This window comes from Cnephaeus nilssonii (assembly GCF_951640355.1).
Source record: "Cnephaeus nilssonii genome assembly, chromosome: 12".
Classification (NCBI taxonomy): Eukaryota; Metazoa; Chordata; class Mammalia; order Chiroptera; family Vespertilionidae; genus Cnephaeus; species Cnephaeus nilssonii.
This window is the reverse complement of record NC_137083.1, coordinates 37,983,886-38,008,179: the sequence shown is the minus strand read 5'-3', so window position 1 is coordinate 38,008,179 and position 24,294 is coordinate 37,983,886. Positions and strand designations below refer to the sequence as shown.

General features: G+C 37.3%; 1 protein-coding gene across 2 annotated transcripts in view; it reads left to right on the top strand.

Moving 5' to 3' along the window:
* PHTF2 (putative homeodomain transcription factor 2) overlaps nt 1-22,244 on the top strand; it is a 95,225-nt gene extending 72,981 nt beyond the window's left edge. Inside the window, exons 7-14 of one of the 2 annotated variants that reach the window (XM_079785397.1) lie at nt 6,191-6,319; nt 8,081-8,353; nt 8,585-8,716; nt 11,545-11,631; nt 15,104-15,259; nt 15,586-15,681; nt 18,175-18,300; nt 19,358-22,244. In XM_079785397.1, the coding sequence (XP_079641523.1) occupies nt 6,191-6,319; nt 8,081-8,353; nt 8,585-8,716; nt 11,545-11,631; nt 15,104-15,259; nt 15,586-15,681; nt 18,175-18,300; nt 19,358-19,378 (1,020 nt within the window). In that variant the 3' untranslated portion in view covers nt 19,379-22,244. The remainder of the gene's footprint in view (nt 1-6,190; nt 6,320-8,080; nt 8,354-8,584; nt 8,717-11,544; nt 11,632-15,103; nt 15,260-15,585; nt 15,682-18,174; nt 18,301-19,357) is intronic. The other variant, XM_079785396.1, reaches the window with a different exon arrangement.
* The last annotated feature ends 2,050 nt before the right edge of the window (nt 22,245-24,294 follow it).

Genomic DNA, 24,294 nt, shown 5'->3' with positions numbered 1-24,294 from the left:
AGGCAGCTGATCGATGTTTCTCTCTCATCGATGTTTCTAACTATCTGTCCCTCTCTCTTCCTCTCTGTAAAAAATCAATAAAATATAAAAAAATTTTTTAAAAAAAAAGTCAGACTGTCACATTGTTGAGGGTCCAGGTAGAGTCTGAAACCATGAATTTGTGGTTGCTCGTTCCAGACAGTTGTGTGATATTCTCTGGAATATAGTTGTAATGATCATAACAATAGCAAGCATTTAATAAGCATTTAATAAAAGCTAGGCACTGTGCAAAGTAATCTAGATGTATTATCTCATGTAATCCTCTCAACCTATAACAGTAGGGTTTATTTTTATTTTATAGCTGAGAAAATTGAGGCCCAGAATTGAATAATGTACCCAAAGTCACACAGCATAGGTGTTCACTAAATAATTGCTATTCAGGAGACAGGAGAAGGGATGGTATACTGGTTGAAAGAACAGATGTGGTAAGAGTCTAGCCATGTTAGATTGAGAAGGAAATGAAACCAAGAAGAGACTGATAGAATGAAGAATAGGTGTGCTCAAGGAAACAAGTGTTTAGAATTGAAGGTTTGAGAGACCTGGCAAGATGAGAGGTGTGGTTCAAGAGTCACATCAGAAGTAGAGCAATTCTGTGTGGTGACAAGATCCAGGTTGTGGCCATGGGAATAGCTAAAGTTCCCTGAGATTTAAGAAGTGAAAAAAGCAATGAACAATTAATCCTTGAGAGTGGGGTTGATCATGAGTCATTTGCATATTCATTTAAGTCACAGAAATAACAACTAGAATTGACCTTTAAGAAAATGCCTGTGAACTATTTCCCCAGAGATAGCAGCTGCATAGAAGCAGGGACCATGTGTTCTTTTGCTCATTGTTGTATCACACAGTGCCTGGTACATAGTAGGTGTTTAATAAATATAAGTTGAATGAATGACTTAAATGAAATAAACATTTTTCAAAGCATGCTGATTAGGCCTTTCTTAAATGATTAAAAAATATTTTTAATGAATGCTATACAGAATAAATTTGCCCTAAATCTTTCACATCATTCTGCTCTTTTTTTTGGTAAGATGAAGATTTTTTTAATTTTCTACTCTGCATGTCTAATAGTATTCTAAGTTTCCATTGGTTTTGCTTTTGTGTGAAAGACTTCATTTTATATACATTTCTTATTCTCAGATTTCTGAAAAATAAGCTCAAGTTTTCAGTTTTACTAATAGCCATGTAATTGAAATTAGCTCCCTTTAAGTGAAAAGCTACCAGTTTTTTTCTTGTATTTGGTTTGGAGGACCCTTTTCTGCCTACTTTAAGACTCAAAAATCTCTTATGAAGAAACATTGAGCATTTGAATCAGTATGTTCTTGTCAGGATGACCAAATCTGTTTTTGTTTTATTTTCTTTGTAAATAGTAACAAACATTTCTATAGGAGAAAATTTTCTTCTTCTAGTCATGGCTGAATGTATCCTATCTAATAAAAGAGAAACATGCAAATGGACCGTACCTCCACCACACCCACAAGCCATGCCCACCAGCCATTCAGGAGCGAGTATGCAAATTAACCCAACAAAAATGGCGGCAGCCACGAAGCTGTAGAGAGCAGGAGGCTTGGGTTGCCCCTGGCAATGGAGGAAGCCAAGCTTCCCGCCCTGCCCTGGCTGGCCCTGGCCTCCACTCAAGGTTACAAAGTTTCAATATAGAAGATAAATCCCAACAAAAATGGCGGCAGCCAAGGAGCTGGAGCCAGCCGGAGGCTTGGGTTGCCCCGGCAAGGAGGAAGCCAAGCTTCCCACCCACCCTGGCCTGCCCTGGCCTCCGCTCAAGGCTACAAAGTTTCAATTATAGAAGATAAATAAATCCCAGATACCAGGGCCTCCACTTGGGTCGCCGGGGTGTGTGGCCGGCCTGCAAACCACCACAGGCCCCTCGCCCAGGCTGCCCCACACCCCAAGGGAACCCCCACCCTGATCCGGGACACCCTTCAGGGCAAACCAGCCGGCCCCCACCCGTGTACCAGGCCTCTATCCTATCTAATAAAAGAGTAATATGCAAATTGACCATCACTCCAACACACAAGGTGGCTGTCCCCATGTGGTCAAAGATGGCTGCCCCCATGTGCACACAAGATGGCCACCACAAGGTGGCCAGCAGGGGAGGGCAGTTGGGAGGGACCAGGCCTGCAAGGGAGGGCAGTTTTGGGCAATCAGGCCAGCAGGGGAGGGCAGTTGGGAGGGACCAGGCCTGCAAGGGAGGGCAGTTGGGGGGGACCGGGCCAGCAGAGGAGTGAAGTTGGGGGCAACCAGGCCTGCAGGGGAGGGCAGTTGGGGGGGGGGGGGGGGACCCAGGCCTGCAGGGGAGAGCAGTTGGTGGGGACCAGGTCTGCAGGGGAGGGCAGTTGGGGGGACCAGGCCTGCAGGGAAGGGCAGTTAGGGGCAATCAGGCTGGCAGGGGAGCAGTTTGGCATCAATCAGGCTGGCAGGGGAGTGGTTAGGGAGTGATCAGGCTGGCAGGCAGAAGCGGTTAGGGGCAATCAGGAAGTCAGGCAGGCGAGCAGTTGGGAGCCAGCAGTCCTGGTAGGATCGGGCCTAAATGGGCAGTCAGACATCCCTCGAGGGGTCCCAGATTGGAGAGGGTGCAGGCTGGGCTGAGGGTCACATCCCCTCCTACCCCCGTGCACGAATTTCGTGCACCGGGCCTCTAATAATCCTACTTAATAATAGATAAATATGCAAATTGACCGCACATTTGATACGCCCAAGCCACGCCCACCAACCAATCAGGACGTGTGTGCAAATTACTCCAACCAAGATAGCGGTTAATTTGCATATCAAGACAGCGTAGAAAGAAGCGAAGAGCTGCAGAAGGGAGCAAAGCTGCAGAGAAGCAAGCAAGCCTGGGGGAGGAGAAGGGAGGAGCAGAGGCGGGGCTGGGGGAGAAGGAAGGAGAGTAGGCGGGCTGGTGGAGAAGGCTGGGTGGGGGAGAAGGGAGGAGAGCAGGCGGGGCGGGGTAGAGTGCAGCAGGAAACCCTATTGCAGAATTCTTCCTGCAATGGAACACTAGTAAAATATAAAGCCATATTCAAGTAAAATTCATCTTTCAGTAGGGAAAGCCAGATTTTAATGGATACAGTTCCCACAGGTGGAAACTCCAGTAAAGCAGTTGTCATGGTGAATTTATTTGAAACAAAACCTGCCACCATTAAGTTTTATGGTTTTCAGGCAATTTTGAATGAACAAGGAGCAAAACAGTTAAGAATTAGAATGAGGATAAAAAACAATCATTAAAAGAATTCCAAATTTCAATTTGAAAAGCATAGAAAGAAGAACCTATGTGATAAAATTATAAAACGGAATTATTTGCTTCCATGTTTTCCCTGAACCTTTTTAAAAAAATGTTTCATGTAATGCTGCTCTCCATACATTTAGGCAGTACATGTTTCAACAAGACTGTTTTTCAGAATACATACATTTGACAAAACAGAGTAGTATAGGGCTTTTTAAGTAACTTTTTCTCTTCTGTTTTGCCTATTGTAAGACAATTATAAATCTAATTAGAGTAACTGGGAAGGTGGCTGGGCAAAATGAGTATTTTTGGAAGGAGAGTGAAGAACTGTTTGATTTCTGTTTCTTTCTGTAGATGGACCTGCATCATATTGAAATGCCTTGCTTCATGTAATTAAAAAACCTTTAATTCACTGTTACAGACTGAGAGTTAAGAAATAAATTAAAATGCCTGTGTGTCAGTGGTTGAAATCTGTTGCCTCTCAGGCTTAACACTTTCCATTCAGATTCTTGCACTTGTTCCTAGCTTTTTAGTTTCATTGTGTTTCATAATTATTAAACTTCCAAGAAAAGTTGGATACATATTTCAATGCAAATTATTTCTATCCCAGACTAGAATATTTTGTTTGAAGATAAATTATGGAATATGATTTGATAAAAGTGGTTAATTACCAGTATCTCATAGCTCTTAAATTTCTCCAATAGTAAAATATATGCTATGAAGGTTAATAATGTATATTAAAATGCCATATCTTTGGGAAAGATAAATATTTAGAGGCAACCTCTTGATAGTCAAATAACTACACGGAAAGAGCTTTGTCAATAGCATGATTACTGGCATTATGGTTTGCCTGTAATTATTCATTAGTTTTTATGCTGTTTATAGTAAACATGGTATATATAGCTTGACATAAAGAAAATTAGTGTATGAGACAGAATAATTTCCTTATCTTTTTTGTTACATATTGTTGAATTACTATTTTATACCTTTAGTTGAAATTAATCAATGCAACTTTACTATCAATATCTGCAATTACAAAAATTATTGTTTCATCGATTTTGTTGCTATCTTTAACCCCCAACTATCCTATTTTGAAATTTTATTTCTTAACTAGAGGCCCGGTGCATGAAATTCATGCATGGGGGGTGGTGCCCTCAGCCCAGCCTGCACCCTCTCCAATCTGGGACCCCTTGGGGGCTGCCTGACTGCCCTGATCGGGCCTAAACCGGCAGTCAGACATCCCTCTCACAATCCTGGACCTCTGGCTCCTAATCACTCATCTGCCTGCCTGCCTGGTCACCCCTAACTGCCCCCCTGCCAGCCTGATCGCCCCTCACTGCCTCTGCATGCCAGCCTGATTGCCCCTAACTGCCCCCCCTGCCGGCCTGGTCACCCCTAACTGCCTTCTCCCTGCCAGCCTGGTTGCCCCCAGCTGCCCCCCCTCCCACTGGCCTAGTCACCCCTCACTGCCCCCCCTGCCAGCCTAATCGCCCGCAACTGCCTCCACTGCCGGCCTGGTCGCCCCCAACTGCTCCCCCTGCCAGCCTGGTCGCCCCTCACTGGCCCCTGAGTCACCCCACGCAGCCAGATTGTTCAGTTGTTTGATTGTCCCTCACTAACCCCCCTGCCGGCCTGGTCACTCCATGCAGCCATCTTGTGAGGGTTTGGGGGTTAATTTGCATATTACCTCTTTATTATATAGGATTATAGATCTAAAGCAAATGTAAACATCTGATTCTTTTTATTATTAACCCTTTGCACTCGCTTGCTTTTTTCTCGATTCCTTTATTCTACTCGGGATTTAATTTTTTAAATACCCCAGATTTTACAAAGCACAGCAGTATAATAAAAAACTGGAGTTTCTTTTCATACAAACTTATTTATTTGGATTTTTTTATATTTCAAATTATTGATACATTCAAAGAGTATAAAAAGAGCTGCTAACCGTGTCGAGTCACACTCGATATCCAAGTGCAAAAGGTTAAAGCTTTTAATTTTTTTTAAACCTTTTTTATTTCTTGAAACATTGAGAAATACTTTATATTACTTGGGAGAGTACTTCTATTTGTGCTTTGCAATATTTGCTCTGAGGAAAAGAAACTTAAATTGATCCTTTGGAGAACTGCTAGATTAAAATATCAGAAAAGTAAGTCAAGTATTAAGGGTAGGTGTGTGAGGAAGAGTCCTTCAGCATGATATTGTATCACTATTTAATCTTTCAAAGAGGTTCAAATCCCAGCTGTCATTGTTTTTTACTGAATGATCATAAGTTGGACAATTAGTAATATGAACAATGTGATATCTGTTTGTCTATTAACATTTGTATATTATTAGCTATATAGACAGATTGACAACTACGTGCTTTTGCTGACATACTTTAAGAGTATTTTTGAACAATATATTGCCTAATATCTGTTATAGAAAGTTCTTAACTTATGCATTTTTATAACTAATATCTTATGGCATCTGTTTAATGTATATGCTAACCAATTTTAAGATAGAATTTTAGTGTCATTGAAATCCTATGTGTATAAAAACCAATATAGCTATGTACATAAATGTACATTCTATTTATAAAACAAATGCATTCACCTATTTCTATTTTTTACTAGTAATGTAGTTAAAGTTGTGTGTGTGTGTGTGTGTGTGTATATGTATATGTATATACACACACACATTCATACTAGAAGCCCAGCGTACGAAATCGCGTGGCACCACCCACCTGCACGCACAGCCCCGCTCACCTGCGTGTGCCTCGCTGTGCTCACAGCCTCGCCCACCCGCGCCAGTCTTTGGTCGTTACGGCATTAGGGCCACAGGCCTTTTATATATATGCATGTGTGTGTATATGTGTTTGTTTTATTTATGAAATGAGATAACTGTATTTACCAATTTCTTTTTATTTTTTTATAGAGTCATTTGCCCTGGCTCCACAGTTCCCACCCAGGATTAGAAAAAATAAGTGCTATAGTATGGGAAGGCAATGACTGTAAGAAAGCAGATATGTCTGTACTTGAAATCAGTGGAATGATAATGAACAGAGTAAGTTTTAAAATTTTATTCTTTTAGTTCAAGGATAAAACAGTGATTATTAATATCCTATATAATAAAAGCCTAATATGCTAAGTGTCCAACCATTCGACTGTTCGACCAGTCGCTGTGATGCGCACTGACCACCAGGTGGCAGACGCTCCAACTAGTAGGTTAGCTTGCTGTTGGGGTCCGATGGATCGGGACTGGGCAAGACGGGCCAGACACGCCCTGAAGCCCTCCCGCAGTCCCTCCCTGTCTGGACTGAAGAGATAGGGCTGAAACCGGCTCTCTGACATCCCCCAAGGGGTCCTGGATTGCGAGAGGGTGCAGGCCAGGCCGAGGAACCCCACCGGTGCACGAATCTGTGCACGGGGCTCTAGTATTAAATAATTACTGGAATGTTATGTTTATAATCTACTCACCTCACTCTTCATATAGATTATAATAACTGAAAAAAAGTTATTTGTATTTTCCTTTGTCATTGATTTAAACAGTGATATCACTCATCTTTTTTTGTTTTCATTCTTGCAACCAAGAATAGATACAATCTAAAATTTTCTTCTTTTATGTTATTCTTTCTTTTGCTTTCAATGGATCAAATTGAGGAGCTGCTATATATATACAGTTTTGATGAATATTTATTTTTCTTTATCATCCCTCTTGGCTCATTTATTTATTAGTACCCAGAACATTAAACAGTTCAAACAGAAGATTTGTTTTGATACTTCCTTGCCTAATTAAATGTATAGAAGTAATGCAGCTAGGGGTAAACATCTTGAGTAGTTGGAAGTAGAGTTAGATGAGAATACTGTGGATTTTAATTTTAATTTTACTTTTTTTACAAATCAGATCATTGCTACTTTTAAAGTTTTACCCGATTCCTCTGGACATCTAGTCATTATTTAACTTGCAGTTCTAATTTCTTGTGTATTGTTATCCTAGAACCATTGTACACACTTCATGTGGGACAGGAATTAAAATAACTGGGTATAGAAATTGATCTACTTCCTCTTTCATGTCTCAGTGTGAGCAATGAAAAGCTATTGACAAGGAGTCTCTAGTTGTTGTTCTATATCTTAACTATCTATGAGCTAGCAGATTATAGAATGATAAAAAGTTAGCTAGGTGATATTTAAGGTTTCTCCCAGTTCTACCATTCTTATATTTTTCATTATTTAAATTTTAGTTTCCTTTTTTATAATTACCCTACCATCTTTTCCCTTTTCTTATTTAATTGTCCCCCTCTAACATTTTCTCTCTTCTAAATGGTTTTAGAATTTAAAGATACATCCATTTGTATATTGAGCTCTTTGAAGAAAACAAATCACAAATTTATTGAATAATTAAATATAATTCTAGATTTTTTTCTCTTTAATGAACTAAAATTAAGTGGATGTGAGATCTCATTCTTTTTAATATTGCAGTATTTGTGGATATTTCTAACTTTTGAAATAATGAGATACATAGAATTTTTTTAAAGATCTGGGTAAGACCAAGATAGTTAATCCTTTTTGCATCTACTTAGTGAATTAGAGATCTGATAATGAACTATTTTTGAAAACTGAAGAAATAATGATTTACTTTTTACACATTATAGGCTCTTCAACTTTGAGTAAATTAAATTTTTATTATTCATGTAGTAAAACTAATACATTTTAAGAAACTGATTCTATATTGCTATAAATAAAATTATGCTTAATAGAAATTCATTTTACTGTAGGTAAAATTTGTATAAGTTTTTTTTTTCTTTTTCTTTTTTCTCTTATAAAGGTGAATAGCCATATACCAGGAATAGGATACCAGATTTTTGGAAATGCAATCTCTCTAATCCTGGGTTTAACTCCATTTGTTTTCCGACTCTCCCAAGCTACAGACTTGGAACAACTCACTACACACTCGGCTTCTGAACTTTACGCAATTGCATTCGGTTCTAATGAAGATATCATAGTTCTTTCTATGGTTATTATAAGTTTTGTGGTTCGTGTGTCTCTTGTGTGGATTTTCTTTTTTTTGCTCTGTGTAGCAGAAAGAACTTATAAACAGGTGAGTATATTGTAGACTTCTGAATAGAGAACATTTTATCCTTTTCCTAATATTCAAAGTATTCTTGAAGTATTTTAGTATTTCATTAAATCATTCTGAGCTGCTAATTCTTTTCTTATTTTGTTTTTATAGTACTTAACTAAATAAAATTCTAACAGTCCATATATGTTGATTTTTGCTTTTTTGTGGTAATATACTGGAAAATTAATGCTTGCCTTTTGTCTTTTTTAGCGCTTACTTTTTGCAAAGCTCTTTGGACATTTAACATCGGCAAGGAGGGCTCGAAAATCTGAGGTTCCTCATTTCCGGTTGAAGAAAGTACAAAATATAAAAATGTGGCTATCTCTTCGGTCCTATCTTAAGGTAGAATGGTAGTGACAAAAGTACTCTTGAAAGAAAAGTTCCCTTTTCTTTGTCAGTATGTAGGTATGTCTAGATGTGTATTCACATAAGTACTCACATAGTGCTGTGTGTTCTTTATGCTCCATATGCAGAAATCCAAAATAAATGTTCTTTAAAAAATCCAAAATAAACTGGTTCTTTATAGTAAAACAACTGAAGACTAAAAGGCTTAAATGTATTTGAGGTAGATGATTAAAGATCAAGTTGTCCTTAATTTATCTTCGTTCATAAATCTCACCAACTTCTACTCATTCAAAAGCTACATTAAAGATTTTGTTTCTACCTAAAATGGTTGTCACAAGCCAGTAGAGGGAGCCCACTGCTTAGAAAAGAGTTTTTAAAAAATCTGTAATCAGGATCACCTCAGTGAAGTAACCTATTGCTCTTTAAAAATACTAACTTATAATTCTAAGCCATTCTTTTCATGCTGTTCTTTTCTTTAATCTTGTTAAATGACCTTTCTAATTATGGAAGTAGATAAAAAAAAAAACACAACTCAGGAGGGAAATGGGAAACATCTGAATTAATGTTAGGAAAACACTAAGGATTATTTCTTGTTGCATTAAGTAGCAATGAATTTCATTATATATGGAGTTACCTAAAGACCAAATATCCTCTAACATACCTAGACCTTTAATGCTACTTATTTTTTTCTTTTTAAAAAAATCTTTATTGTTAAAAGTATTATATATGTCCCCTTATTTCCCCCATAACACTTTTTTTTTGAAGCAACAATGAAAGAAGTGAAAAAATTTTCGCACTGTTTATCTAGCTTTCTATTTAAAATATTCATTATTCTGCTTATTTAACTTGTTAAATTCAACTAACTTAATCTCCATTGGAAAATGTTACAAATTGGTGTAGATTATTTTTTGTCACTGTGACATTTCTGTGGTACAGAGGGATGAATATGTCTTTGTTGCATGGCTTAGTAAGAAGCCACACCAAATTTCCCTTCTTTATCAACGCTACGTAGGTATTACATTCTTTTCTACATTGATTACTTTATTCAGCAAACATTTATTTAATGTTAACCATGTGCCATCCACTGCCCATGAGATGAAATTCTCTACCCTTATGAGCTTATACCTCAGTGACATTTAACCCCAGACCTATGAATTATCTTTGAAATTTACTTTCTTCTCTTGCATTTCCAACATCCAATTTATCACCAATTTCCACCTGTTCTGCTTCCAAAATATATCTTGAGTTCATTTACTTATATTTGTTTCCTTTTCCATCACCTTAATTGAAAACAATTTGGGCTACTGGAGTTGCCTCTTAACTGGCCTTCCAGCATTCAGATTTCCTCCTTCTAATACTTCCTTCACTCTGCCAATAGAGATCTTTTTTAAAAATGTAGATTTGACCATATACTTCTTAAAATATTTTAGAAATTCTCCATTGCTCTTAGGATAAAAAATAAAATCTGGCAGGGCTTATAATGCCCTTCAACCCAGCTCTTGCCAATAGTCTGTCTTTCTTTCTTCCTACATTCCAGCCACACTAAACTGCTTCAGTTCTTTGAATGCACTATGATCATTCCTGTTCTGTGCTCTTACTTCCGCCAAACCATTGTCATATGCCATCTTAGTTTGGTATAAATATCACTTCCTTAGGGAAATCTTCCCAGGCCCACACGAGCTTATATTTGTGGGTTAGGCAGGTGGACCTGGAAAGATCTAAGGAAGTGATCCTACCTAATAAAATGGTAATATGTAAATTACCATCACTCCGCTACGCCCACGATTGGGCCAGCGGGAGGCGCAGGGGGTGGGACTCGGGGTGGCCGGGGTAGCCGATTGGGCCAGCGGGACGCTGAGCTCACGTTGCCAGCAGCGGCGCAAGCTCAGCGTCTGCACCATGGCTGTGCTGCGGCACAGAAGGGGCCTCTGGGGCAGCGAGCTCATGTCCCGCCGCAGACCATCAAAAGCGTAGGAGCTGGGTGCCTGTCCGCTCAGGCACCAGGCCTTTCAGAAGCCTCCAAAGCCTCCGCTGAGCCGGAGGCTTCTGAAAGGCCTGGTGCACCAGTGGACAGGCACCCAGCTCCCCCGCAATCGAAAGCGAAAGCGTGTAGGGGACCCTACACGTGCATGATTCAATCATGCACTGGGCCTCTAGTATTTACATAAAACTCCCTACCAATTTTTTCAACGCATCCTATACTTTTCCTTCATAGCACTTATCACAACTTACACATATATCTGTGCTTTTGAAATTGATGCCTGACTCCCTATTAATGAAGGTAGGGACTATGTCTGTTTTGTTCTCTGCTATATTTCTACCCCCTAGCACAGTACTTTATTCTGAGCAGGTGCTTAAGAAACATTTGTTGAATGAATAGTGTTTGAAAAAATGAAATATTTGGAAGTTTTGCTTAGAATTCTAGGCTATATATTCACCATTTCCACTGTGTTGCAAATCCTTAGGAAATAGTAACACTTTAATAAAAATTCATCTAAAAAATTAGGTGTATTTTTAACATTATAAGTTACTCAAGGCCTGGTGCACGAATTCGTGCACGGGTGGGGTTCAACCAGCCAGGGAGAAGGGATGCGGAGGTTGGCTGATCAGGGGTGAGGCTGGCCCGGGGGGAGGGGCTGCGGCAGAGCTGGTCAGCCCACCCCGCCCCCTGGTCAAACTCCCAGTCTAGGGGACAATTTGCGTATTAGCCTTTTATTATATAGGATGATCAACTTATAGTGATGGATAAGCACCTTAATTGAAATCGTGAAATTGACTGCTAATTAGTAAATGTATTTAAAAGTGTTTTCCCTTTTTTCCCCCAGCGTCGAGGTCCTCAGCGATCAGTTGATGTAATAGTTTCCTCTGCTTTCTTGTTGACTATCTCAGTTGTATTTATCTGTTGTGCCCAGGTGAGTTAACTTGTTCTGTGTAGAAATCAGACCTATAAATATTCAGCTTTAAACGTTTTCTAATAAAAAAGAATGAAAGTAATAATATAAGTAAACCTAGTCATACAATTTTGAAATTGGCTTTTTGCAGTTTATTATTTTTTCAGTAGAATAAGTAAATGAAATATTTGGAAGTTATTCATTTCTGTGTCACACTGGTGGCTAGCATATTCTCAGATGTTTATTGATTGGACATATGATAATTAGTTTTTGCCTTTAATTCACCTGGTTATCTTTATTTCCCAAAATAAACTTATGAGTGACTATAGTTATCAATTGTTTCATACTGTTTTCCATGAATCTCTGCTTTACTCACATTTAGTATTTATTATTTTATACCTTAATTGTTACTGTGGCTTGACTGCCTCATGCTCTGTAAAAGAATTCCTGTTGACCAAGATTAGTCAGGAAACAGAAGTATCTCAGGATATATTTTCTGCTATAAAGTTTAAACTTCTATTTCAAGTAAAAGACCTACTGAAAATTCTTCTGCTTTAAAGCATCATACAATGCTGGAAAAATAAAATCCAGCATTTTACATATCTGAGTTTATAAGACAGTAAGGGACCAAAATGAAGATAACATTGAACAACAGAGCAGTTCAGTATACATGTTAATGCATGGCAGCCCTAGGATAAGCAAGTGAGGTACATTGGCAGTCTTAGTATCCTAGAGACTTGAGATTTTATGCCCACATGAGGACAGAAGATGAGGCCTCGACCTGCATGCACCCATTCTTACACATGCTTACACAAAAGCCAAAACCCTCAAAGGCCTGTAGTCTGCATGAAAAGATGAAATAAGAAAAGCAGTCTGCCCTGCAGCATAGGAAGACGATAAGGAATCTTGTCTCTAACTCTGCCTAGACTCTGGCAAGGAGTTGGGGAAAAGTCTCTCCTAAGAACTGTAGGTTCAAGGTTCAAATGTACATTACAGGTCTTATCCTGTAACCCTTGTGTCAAAAGTTATATAAAAAGTGGTTGTAAGCTCTTGGATACCTAGTGGATGCAAAACCGAGACTGTTCTGGGGTATGTGACTTCAACTTAGGACTCACAAGATTTTCACAGATAAAGCTTTTTCAGGTTTCAAAACATGTGAAGAAACAATAGAATATGAGTGTATCAACAGATCAATAAACAGCAGGAATAGAAGATCTCCAGCTACTTCAGATAATAGACTGATCAGATAGAAACTATAAGGTTAGCTTACTTAAAATGATTGAAGACATAGGTTAACACTACAAAAAAAGAGATTGCTTTAAAAGAGAACCAAACAGTACTTCAGAGAAATAAAAAATATGGCATTGATATTAAAAACAGAAAAAATAGCAGATTGAAAACAGCTAAAGATAGTGAACTGGGAGAAGGGGAAAAAATTGCCCAGAATATAAGACAGTGTTAAACAGGTTGATATATGAAAAAGCGATTGAGATGGATAGGATATTCAACATACATCTAACATATTACAGATGGAAAGAAGAGGGAGAGCAATATTTGGAGAGATAATGGCTAGGAGTTTTTCTGAATTTATGAAAGATGTTACTTTTTACCACACTTAGACACATTGTGGAGAAACTGCAGAACACCAAAAACACAAAGAAAGATCTTAAGAGCAACCAAAGGAAAATGACTGAGATGCAAAATACTAGGAAGATGAAACCAGAGTTTAATAAATATAAATATGCCATGACCAAGATAGCTTATTCCTGGAATGCAAGGATTTTCAACTTTAGAAAATCCACTAATCTAGTTTGAGCTCCTTTAGTTGATTAAATGAGCAAGAAACATCCGATCATCTCAATAGATGAAGAAAACAAATTGGTAAATTTCATTGGAGATTTATAATGCAATGACTGGAAAGTACTGTCCTTAATCTGATAAAGTATATCTTTCAAAAGTTGGAGCAAACATTGTACATAAATATTTATTACCTTAGAGGTATTCATTTTAAAAACAGAAATAAGACGTTTAACCTCTCTACCACTTCTAGTGAGCATTTTGATAAAGGGTACTAACCGTTGGAAGACAGGAAAAAGAAATAAAGATTGAAAAGGAAAAAACAAAATCATATACTATATGACGATCTATATAGAACATCCAAGTGACTTCATAGACAATTTATTAAAAATGTGATACATTTTTAGATGATCAAGAATATCAAAAATGGTTACATCAACATAAAAAAATTAATTTTTGTCCTAGAAGCCAGAGAGCAGCAAATTTCCTCTGCAAAGAGCCAGATAGAAAATATTTTAGAATTTTGCCTGACTCATGCAGTTTCATATAGTCTTCTCCCTCACTCCTCCCTTAAAGTTTTAAGTTCTACTAAAGACACCGTAATGAAAAAATGGAGTCTGAGGAAAGATATTGGCAAAATATGTGACTTAAATGGCATTGTTATTCAGAATATATAAACTTTTAAAATCGATAAGAAAAATAGACAACTAATATAGAAAAAGTGGGTATGGAATAGAAAAGGTTAACTTACAGACGAGGAAATCCAATGATCAATAAGCATATGAGACATATTTATCCGCCCTAAGAATCAGGAAAAGTAAAACCAAAACAATAAGAAAACAATTTACACTCATCAGAGTGGCAGGTATTAAGAAGTTGGATAATACCAAGTGTGGGCAAAAATTGGGCAAAGGAAACTGATAACACTACTGAGAGTATAAATTGTTACAACTGTTCAGAAATAAATTCCTAATACCTAATAAAGTTGAATATATGAATAATATCCAAGGACCCGGCAATTTTATTCCCATATTTTAACTCATAAAGAATGCTCTACATGTATGCACGAAGAGATGCATAAAAGAATGTAAGCGTTGTGTGTAAAAAGGAAAATTGACAACAAAATAAATGTTAATGGAGAGAAGAGACCTGTACATTGTGCTGGATTCTTTCACCTAATTGAAGTTGGAATGAATGAATTTGAGCTTCATGTATCAGCGTGGATAAATCTTGAAAACAAAGTTCAGTGGAATAAAAAGCAAATTAAAGAATGGTGTGGACAATGTGATAACATTTTTATAAATTCTAAAGTATATATAAAATAATATAGTTTAGAAATATATATGTAGCTGAACTATAAACTGCATGGAAAAGATAACGGAAAGGATAGGGAAGAAGGAATAATGATTAAGGAAAAGTTTAAAGGGATTTCAACTGAATCTTTTACCTTACTTTTCAATAATCTGAAAGAAATATTGCAAAATATTAAAATTTGACAAAAATGGGTAGAGGCCCCATTGGTTTTGATTACATTATATTTTTAGGTGCTTGAAATATTAACAAATGTGAAATGTTTTTTAAATGTAATACTATATTCATGATCAATCTGTATGAAGTAAAATATGTTGTCTTTTCTTAAGAAGACATTGTGTGAATGACAACGCTTCTTCATGTTGCCTTTTTCAAACACTTTCAGTTGCTTCATGTGCATGAGATCTTCCTTGATTGTCACTACAATTGGGAACTGGTGATCTGGTGTATCTCATTAACACTTTTTCTGCTAAGATTTGTTACTCTTGGATCAGAAACAAGTAAAAAATATAGCAATACCTCAATATTACTTACTGAACAGGTGAGGATCCAATTGATTTACTTCAGTTGTTATATTCTTAGGTTGATTTGACTGTGGGATTAAAGTGTTTCATCTTTTAAATAATGACATTTAGATTTCCTTACTTGTTGCAGCTTTTAATTATATTTAAAATTATTTTCTTATAAGTTTTTTGTAAGAAATTTGGAATATACAATAAAGTATGAAGAATATTAATATCACCTATAATCTCAATAACCTGAGACCTACCATTACTATTTTAGTGAATGTCTTTAAATATCTTTTAAAAATGAGTATTTGTTATAATTTTAAGTATTTTTAATTGTTTACTTTTTTTTTTATAAAAGATAAACCTATACTTGAAAATGGAGAAGAAACCTAACAAAAAAGAAGAACTGACAATAGTGAATAATGTTTTAAAACTGGCTACTAAACTGCTAAAGGTAAAAATAAAATTTAAAATGGATATAATGTAGAATATGCTGCTTGACATTATATTTGAGTCCTTTGTAGATCCTACCTTGTATTTGGTCATGACTATCCACCTTAACTTGAAATTTTAAGACTTTTAATAATGTTTAGAATATTATAGGTGTTGGCATCTTTGGAAATTTTTGCCTCCTATAACTTAAAATAGATTTCACAAAAAGAGATTTGATGTCAATTTGGAAAATTTTTTTTATTTTGTATTTCTCAGAGCAATCTTCTGCTTGGCCTACGTGCATTAGCTTAAAAAATGGTAATACATAATAATTATAATGCTAGAGGCCTAGTGCACGACATTCATGCACTAGGGAGGGGGGTCCCTCAGCCCGGCCTGTGCCCTCTCACTGTTTGGGACCCCTTGGGGGGATGTCCGCCTGCCGCCTCCACCGCTGCGCTCTCCAGCTGTGAGCCCAGCTTCTGGCTGAGCGGCGCTCCCCCTGTGAAAGGGAACTTACCACCAGGGGGCAGCTCCTGCGTTGAGCATCTGCCCCCTGGTGGTCAGTGCACATCATAGCGACCAGTCGTTCAGCCGTTCTGTTGATTTGCATATTAGGGTTTTATTATATAGGATATATTACCAATAAACATTTTTATATCATTTTTGGTGATGATAAAAAAGAATATAATCTCAGTATATCTGATCTCATAATACCTCTTTGGAAGTAATTTAATAAAATATTTTTATCACTGCATTGCAGTGTTAGTGATGCTTTTCTTAAAAGGAAAATATTTTTTAAATTCTCAATTTCTATAACAAGTGAAATATTCTTAAAGTTGTTTATAAATGTTCAGAAAACAGTATGAAATTAGTTGGGCCTCAGTGTTATGGTTAATTCTTCACTCAACTAAAAAGCATTACTTTGCTATAGACTGTGCCTAACAGTATACTAGGCATTGAAAGGGTTCAGAAGAGATGTGTGGGTTTGTTTGATACATACATATTGAGTATCTTCAGAGTGTAGGCACTGTGCTGGACAGGAGGAAGCTATAAAGATGAGATTTAAGAGCAGCTGCCATCTCTCAGAGTAGAGAGAAATATAAAAATAACTAAAATACAATGCACAACAGCATGATTTTTTTTTATCATACAGTCTTCTAGTTGGAAACCTAGGACTTAATATAAATTGCTCCTTCTCTCTCATTGTTCACAGCCAAGAAATTCTCTGGCACATTGATTCAACCTCTCATATATCTTCCAATTCATCCCCTCTTCCCTATCAATACTGCCCTAAGTGAGACCCTCATCATCTTTCACTTAAGCTTTAGGTACACTGAACTCTTAAGGTATTCCTGCTTCTGGTCTCACTACTCTCTCATCCATCTTCCACCTTGCTGACTGGTGATCTTTCTCACATGCACGGCTGATAAGCTACTCCCCTAATTAAATTCCTTTGGTGCCAGTCTGTCAGTACAATCAGCCTAAAGAATGAGCCTCACATACATAGCCAGCTTTATAAATTTGAAGTAATTCTTTCCTTGTTCTTGGGCTCTAACAATGCTGAGCAATGTCCAGCAATTCAAAGATGCCATGTTGTCAGTTGTCTTGATGGCATTCCTACTCTCCCTACCCACTAAGTTTCAGTCCCACTGTCTTTTATACATACTTATTTTGTGGAACTGTAATAGTTAAGTTATTTATTTGCAGGTCTATTAGACTGTAAGGTCCTTCAGCGTAAGAACTGAATCTTAATTTTCCAGAGCCTGGCACAGGGCCTGGGACTTTAAATGTTTGAATCAGCCAATTCATTCATTCATTCATTCATTCATTCATCCAAAAATTAATTTTCTCAAAGGAATTTTTATATATGTATTAGTATTGGCAGAATATTGGCTGAATTTGTAATTCTTCTGCAAAAAGATATTGTTTAAGTTTATATTCTTACACTAAGAAATTTCTCAAACTTTAGCTATTAGACCAACACTTTTCTAGTCATTCATTTGGGAGAGAAGTTGGAGTTTCAAATTTAGTTATATAGTTTTTTTTTCCAGTTACATTTGACATTCAATATTACATTAGTTTTCAGGTGTCTGATTAGATATTAATATAACTTATGAGGTGATGCCTTGATAAATCTAGTACCCACTTGAGACCATACATAGTTATTACAATATTATTGACTGTGTACCATATACTATACTTTACACCCTGTGACTATTTGTAACTGCCAATTTCTACTCCTTAATCCCTTCATTTTTCACTCATCTCCCACCCCCTTCCCATCAATTAGTGTTAGAGTTATTTTAAAGGAAGTCACCTTCTTCTTAAAAGAACAAAACAATCAGAAAAAAACACCTTAATATATAGTTACTTATTTCAAGTGTTTATTCTTTCTAGAACTATTCATAACTTGTAACTGTTTGCTTTTTTTTAATCCTCATTATATATTGCCCTGAATTAGTTTAACTGATAATTCTTAATGAATCTGGCTCATGATTTTGTCTTCTTCTAGGAATTGGACAGTCCCTTTAGGTTATATGGGCTTACAATGAATCCACTGCTTTATAACATCACCCAGGTTGTCATCCTATCAGCCGTTTCTGGTGTTATCAGTGACTTGCTTGGATTTAATTTAAAGGTAAGAATTTACAGGTATTTTTTTATTACTTAGTGCACTGTTACATTTTTATGGCATTTATTTTACCCTAGCTCTCTTTTGAGATCAGTAATGGAATCATTTTGATAATATTATATACAATTAATAAAAATAATTCACAGAATGATAAACATTCTTGGTTTATAATATTGTTGGAACTCCTAGTTTGGAACAGTATTCATTATAAATAGAACTTATGTGTAGAATAAGTGGAGGTATTTATTTTTACTCATATAATCTGAATCTAATTTAGGTGATAAAAAAGAAAAAGAAGAGCCCTATTTCTTTTGGGGGGCCAAAAGTTATATTACTTATCTATAACTAGAGGCCCGGTGTATGAATTCATGCACCAGTGGTGTCCCTCAGCCTGGCCTGCAGGATCAGGCCAAAACCAGCTCTCCAACAACCCCCAAGGGGCCCTGGATTGCTAGAGGATGCAGGCCAGGCCAAGGGACCCCACCGGTGCATGATCAGGTCTGGGGAGGGACACAGGACGTTGGCCAGCTGGGGATGGACCACAGGAGGGCTCCAGAGCGTGGTTGGCCCTTCTTGCTCAGTCCTGAATGGCTGGACCCCAGCAGCAAGCTCACCTACCAGTCGGAGCATTTGCCCCCTGGTGGTCAGTGCACGTCATAGCTAGCGGTTGAATGACCTTAGCATATCATTAGCATATTATGCTTTGATTGGTTGAACGGATGACTGGACACTTAGAATATTAGGCTTTTATTATATAGGATAGCAATGCATATGCCCTCCAACATATGTTCAGCTGTTAGTGAATAAGGTGTAAACTATTCATATTAAACTAGTTGTATATGTGTATTGCCACTTCCCTGTAAAAGAAAGCAAGAGAAACCTGATTTTCACTTTACTTGTTTAGGGTGAAGTCTTGAAAATAAAGGCATAAAGGAGCTTTAAAAAGTAAAACGAATACTTATGAATGAAATTTAGATAAAAATAGCATTATGTGATGTAACTTAATAAATTATGATATTAAAACTGGCTCTAATGGTCACTGCTTCTATTATTTTTTCACCAGCTGTGGAAGATCAAATCATGACAATTCAGAGGAAAGAAGATGTAGCCTCTTTTCCAGAATAGAGTACCAACTGAGCTGCCTGGAAGCAGCCCTGACTCTGCTGCAGGGCTCTCAGCTGGGAAACTGAAGTGTTTACATCCCACTGTCGTGTGCAATTCTTATATTTATTTTACCTGTTCACTGTTTTTTTACATTTACTTCAGTCTTTATATTTTATTTTTAGCATTGATGTGTACTTAATTGTTGATGAAAAGGGTGATAAAACTGATATCCATATACTTGAGATCCTGGTAATTGCTCATAACATGATTGACAAAACAACAAATCGTGAGAATAGCAGCCATTGCTAAGCACTGTTTCTCCATCAATGCCATGAACTTGCCTTACTTGAGGAAAACTTCTTTAACTTTGAAATATTGCGGTGGACTCAGCTAAACCCATAAAGCATTTTCTTCAGTAAATCAAGATCCAGTCAGGGTTTCTCTCAAATTATTTTGGATCAATGCCAGGATCTAAACTGATTAAGCTGCAGTTAAGCACCCTTCAGTATTAATATATATAGTATTACGTAACAGGTCAACAAAGTGCTCTTTTTGATGATAAAACTCTTAATAGAGCAATAATTGTAAATGGTTACCATACTGTAAGATATTTTGATAAAAATTTACTAGTAATAGTATTTATTTGAAACACTGGGCTGTTTGCACAGCTCTAATTGTGCATGCTCAAAATGTGCACTTTTTAAAATTGTTACTTTTAATGCATATCTTTATATGGGATATGTTATAGTGTACTAGGGCATGATATGGTATCCTTTTGAGTGAGGTATATACTCATCTCACAGGTGAAGTGCCTATTGATATTACTAAAGTACATTATGTTTACTCAAGTAAAATAATTTTCTCCCCATGGTACACTGTAGTGTATGCTGTTCATACCACACTCAAATGAACAACTTAAGAACCAATAAAATACTCCTCTGATTGATAGTTATAAAAGTACTGTATACCCAAATTTTCAGAAAAGACAGCTTCAGCTTGCAAATTTTATCCTCTAAACTTAAGCTGGTACATCTCTCTTTCCCCATCACCACCCAATTAATTATATAAGGGCTATTTTAGATGTTTTTAACCTGGAAAGTTACCCCCCCCTGCCCCCCCCCCCCCAATAATTTGCCAAGTGTCCAAATGAGAACTTATTGTATTGGCACCTTAGGTAAATAGGGCAAATATGATAGTATCTTACTGGGCCTTGATTTTAAGTTGTTATATTTGTACAATCAAGAATATTTTAGGAAATAATTATAACATGAAATGTATTTGCAATTTTTTTAAACTGGGCATCTAGTTTTTAAAACAGGATTTATTTGAAACAATCTGTTTTCTTGGTGCAAGGTGTATCATGTTGAATATCTTCACATTTTTAAACATTTTAGGGAATTTAAAATAAGTGTAAGTGATTTATTTGATTGGTGCAGTTTTAATCCCTGAATCATCATCTTAAGATCAGGAATGTGTAGAGAACAGAGCCATGTCATGATGTCACTTTGCTCTTTCCATTCCTTTTGATCAGCCTCAATTCAGCCTCTGTAGTATATTTTCTTTCTGTAGGAAACAACAAAAGCAATTGTGTTTTATTTGCCTATGTTCTAATATGTTTAATAATGACCAAAGTGCATTCTGAGTTTTTTCAAGGAATGTATTAATGGAGCTTTAAGAACATACTTATTTTCTCATGTGAAAAATTAGGCTTTGTCTGATATGTTTCTTCCTCTATTGTCTAATGTTGAAGTTGTTTTTAGGAATTATATTTTATAAACTTTTTCAAAATAAGGTACAAAGCTATTCAGAACTTAACATTTTGCACAGAATATGTCAAATATATTTTGAGGAAAAAAGTACAGCATGAGTTCTGTTCAGAATAAAAGAAGAAACTATTGTATCTCACAAAAAAACTTATTTCAGAATGGAAATATTTTTGAGAAAAGTAGCTGACTATACTGATTTAGGGAAGTGCTTGTTTTGGATTGAAGTTCATTTTAACTTGGAGTTGGGAGTTGACTTAACTGTGTACCATATACCTCTCAACAACTTATTAATAATATGTTGAGTTATTTCACTAATGTGGGCTACCGTAAAATACTAAAGGGAAAAAGTTGTCATTTTAAGCAATTTCAGAACATTAATGAACTGTTTTCAAAGCAGAAAAATTGACATTGCTGCCTTTTAGAATACCATGAATGTAAGAAATTAAAAGAAATGATCACATAATACAAAAAAAGGCAGTTCAAAGATAGAATTGTGGCAGATATTGTGTGTTAACTATTTCTTTGCCACATGAGTTGTATTTGAAAGTTTGAACAGCAGGTTTAAAATAAAACATTGTATGACTGACAGAGTTAAACTAGAGGTGTTTTTTATTTATTTTCAAGTCATATACATTTCTATGATAATTTTGTTTGACTATAGCATAATCTTTAGTTATAGCTTTTTGGTTTGAAGGGAGTGGAAATAAATTTTTTAAAACTTACTAACATTTCAGATTTTGTTATTCTCAGAACATGAGAGCATAATACATACACAGGCCTTTTATTAATGATGTTATGACATTATCAACATTTTTTCTGCCAAGCCTATATGAAGGATACCACAAATGTTTATCAACAGCACTGGCTCCCCACAGTGCTTACTTCCTGGGGAGTAGACTGCAGGTCAAGGAGGTAGTACAGGTATACTTTCAAAAGAGTATTCCCACACGATTGAGGATTACTTTCGCTCCTCAGCACATTGAGAATTATTCTCTTAAGATCAGGAATTTTATAGAATGTAAATTTCATTAGATTTTCATTGTATTCACTGCTGTATTCCCAGAACATAATATAGTGCCTGATACATAGACAAATCCCACTGAATGAATGAGTGGATGGATGGATGGAGTAAGTCACCTAAGACCTTAAACACCACCTAGTCCAAAGTCCTCATTTCTGTAGATAAAAAATCTGAGTCCACAAAAATGTTTAAAAGCTTGCCTAAGGTTGCACAACTAGTTAGTTAATGATAGAGCCTACACTCTCCTTTATCTCCTTTGAAGGTATATTCTGTAATAGTACATGTGTACCTCCTGACTGATCAAAATACTTAATCATAGGCAAATTCTGGGGAGAACAAAACTATTGATAAATTATCTGCCCGCATTTGTAGTGAGGTTATAGATAAACTAATAAGCCTTGGCAATAGGAAAAGTCAGATATTTGATATCTCCCTATTTAACTCTGCAGTGTGGCCCGTGGAAAGAACATATGCTTTGGAGTCAGACTTGTTTTACAGTCTTGGGTAAGTTACTTAATCTCTGTGAGCTTTGGTTTTCTCTACTATAAGTTACTGAGAGTAATACCTATCTTACAGGACTATTAAGAGGATTAATAAGATAACATGTAAAGCACCTATCACAGGAACTGACATGTATTGATGTACATGAATATTGGTGGTTCTCTTGCCCCTTCAAATAAGTAATCACCCAAAACAAGTCACAAAAATTTCCAAGCAATACCATTCATATTACCTAAGATATCATCTGCATCCCTGCCAAATATGAGACATAATTCAGAATCATCCCTCATACAAACTATACATATATGTGTGTGTGTGTGTGTGTGTGTGTGTGTGTGTGTGTGTGTGTATACACATTTTTATTGATTTCAGAGAGGAAGGGAGAGAGAGAGAAACATCAATGATGAGAGAGAATCATTGATCGGCTGCCTCCTGCACGCCCCCCACTGGGCCTGCAACCTATGCATGTACCCTTGACCAGAATCGAATCTGGGACCCTTCAGTCCACAGGCTGATGCTCTATCTATTGAGCCAAACCAGCTAGGGCTAAAAATGTTTTTATTACTGATTTTAGAGAGAGATCGATGTGAGGGTAACATTGATTGGCTGCTTACTGCACACCCCTTACTGGGGATCAAGCCCACAGCCTAGGTATGTGCCCTGACCTGGAATGGAACCAGTGACCTGAGTGCATGGGATAACACTCAAATCAACTGGCCAGGGTAGGGGTGGACACTTAATTATTTTCTTTATAAACTAGGAGCCCGGTGCACGAAATTCGTGCATGGGGGGGGTGTCCCCTCAGCCCAGCCTGCACCCTCTCCAATCCGGGACCTCTCGAGGGGTGTCCGACTGCCGGCAGTCGAACATCCCTCTCACAATCCAGGACCACTGGCTCCTAACTGCTCACCTGCCTGCCTGGTCACCCCCAACTGCCCCCCGTCTGCTGGCCTGGTCACCCCTTAGTGCATCCCCACCAGCCTGGTCGCTCCTTACTGTACCCCCTGTCAGCATGGTTGCCCCAACTGCCCCCCCCTGCCAACCTGGTCGCCCCCTCACTGCCCCCTCTGCTGGCCTGGTCGCCCCCAACTGCCCCCGCTGCGGGCCTGGTAGTCCCATGCAGCCTGCAGCTCGGTCGTTTGGTCGCCCCTCACTAACTCCCCTGCTAGCCTGGTCGCCCCATGCAGCCTGTTCAGTCGCCCGGTTGTTTCGGATGCGATGGTCGCTTAGCCTTTTATAGATAGGCACACTAAAATGTAGAAGGGAAGTTTTCTTACTCTTTTGTAAGCCTACATATAATATCCAATTATGAATAATTTCCCTAAACTCTCAGTTGCATATTCCATTCATGTCTTTATTATTAGATCTTTGTCTCCATTTATATGTGGAGTCCCTCACTAATAAATACTCCAGAGTCTTTTTATCTTCTGCCTGGTCAACCATCAACCTTAAGTTGTCTGTGTGAGTTGGTGGAGAACATCTGACTTGACTTTCTACACATCATCCTTATCAAGCTATCCCTGGAACTTCTGGTCCTATATTTGATGTTTTTAAAACCAATCTCTTGTCCATTTGTATGCTCCCTATAACAGTTCTAACCTTTATCAT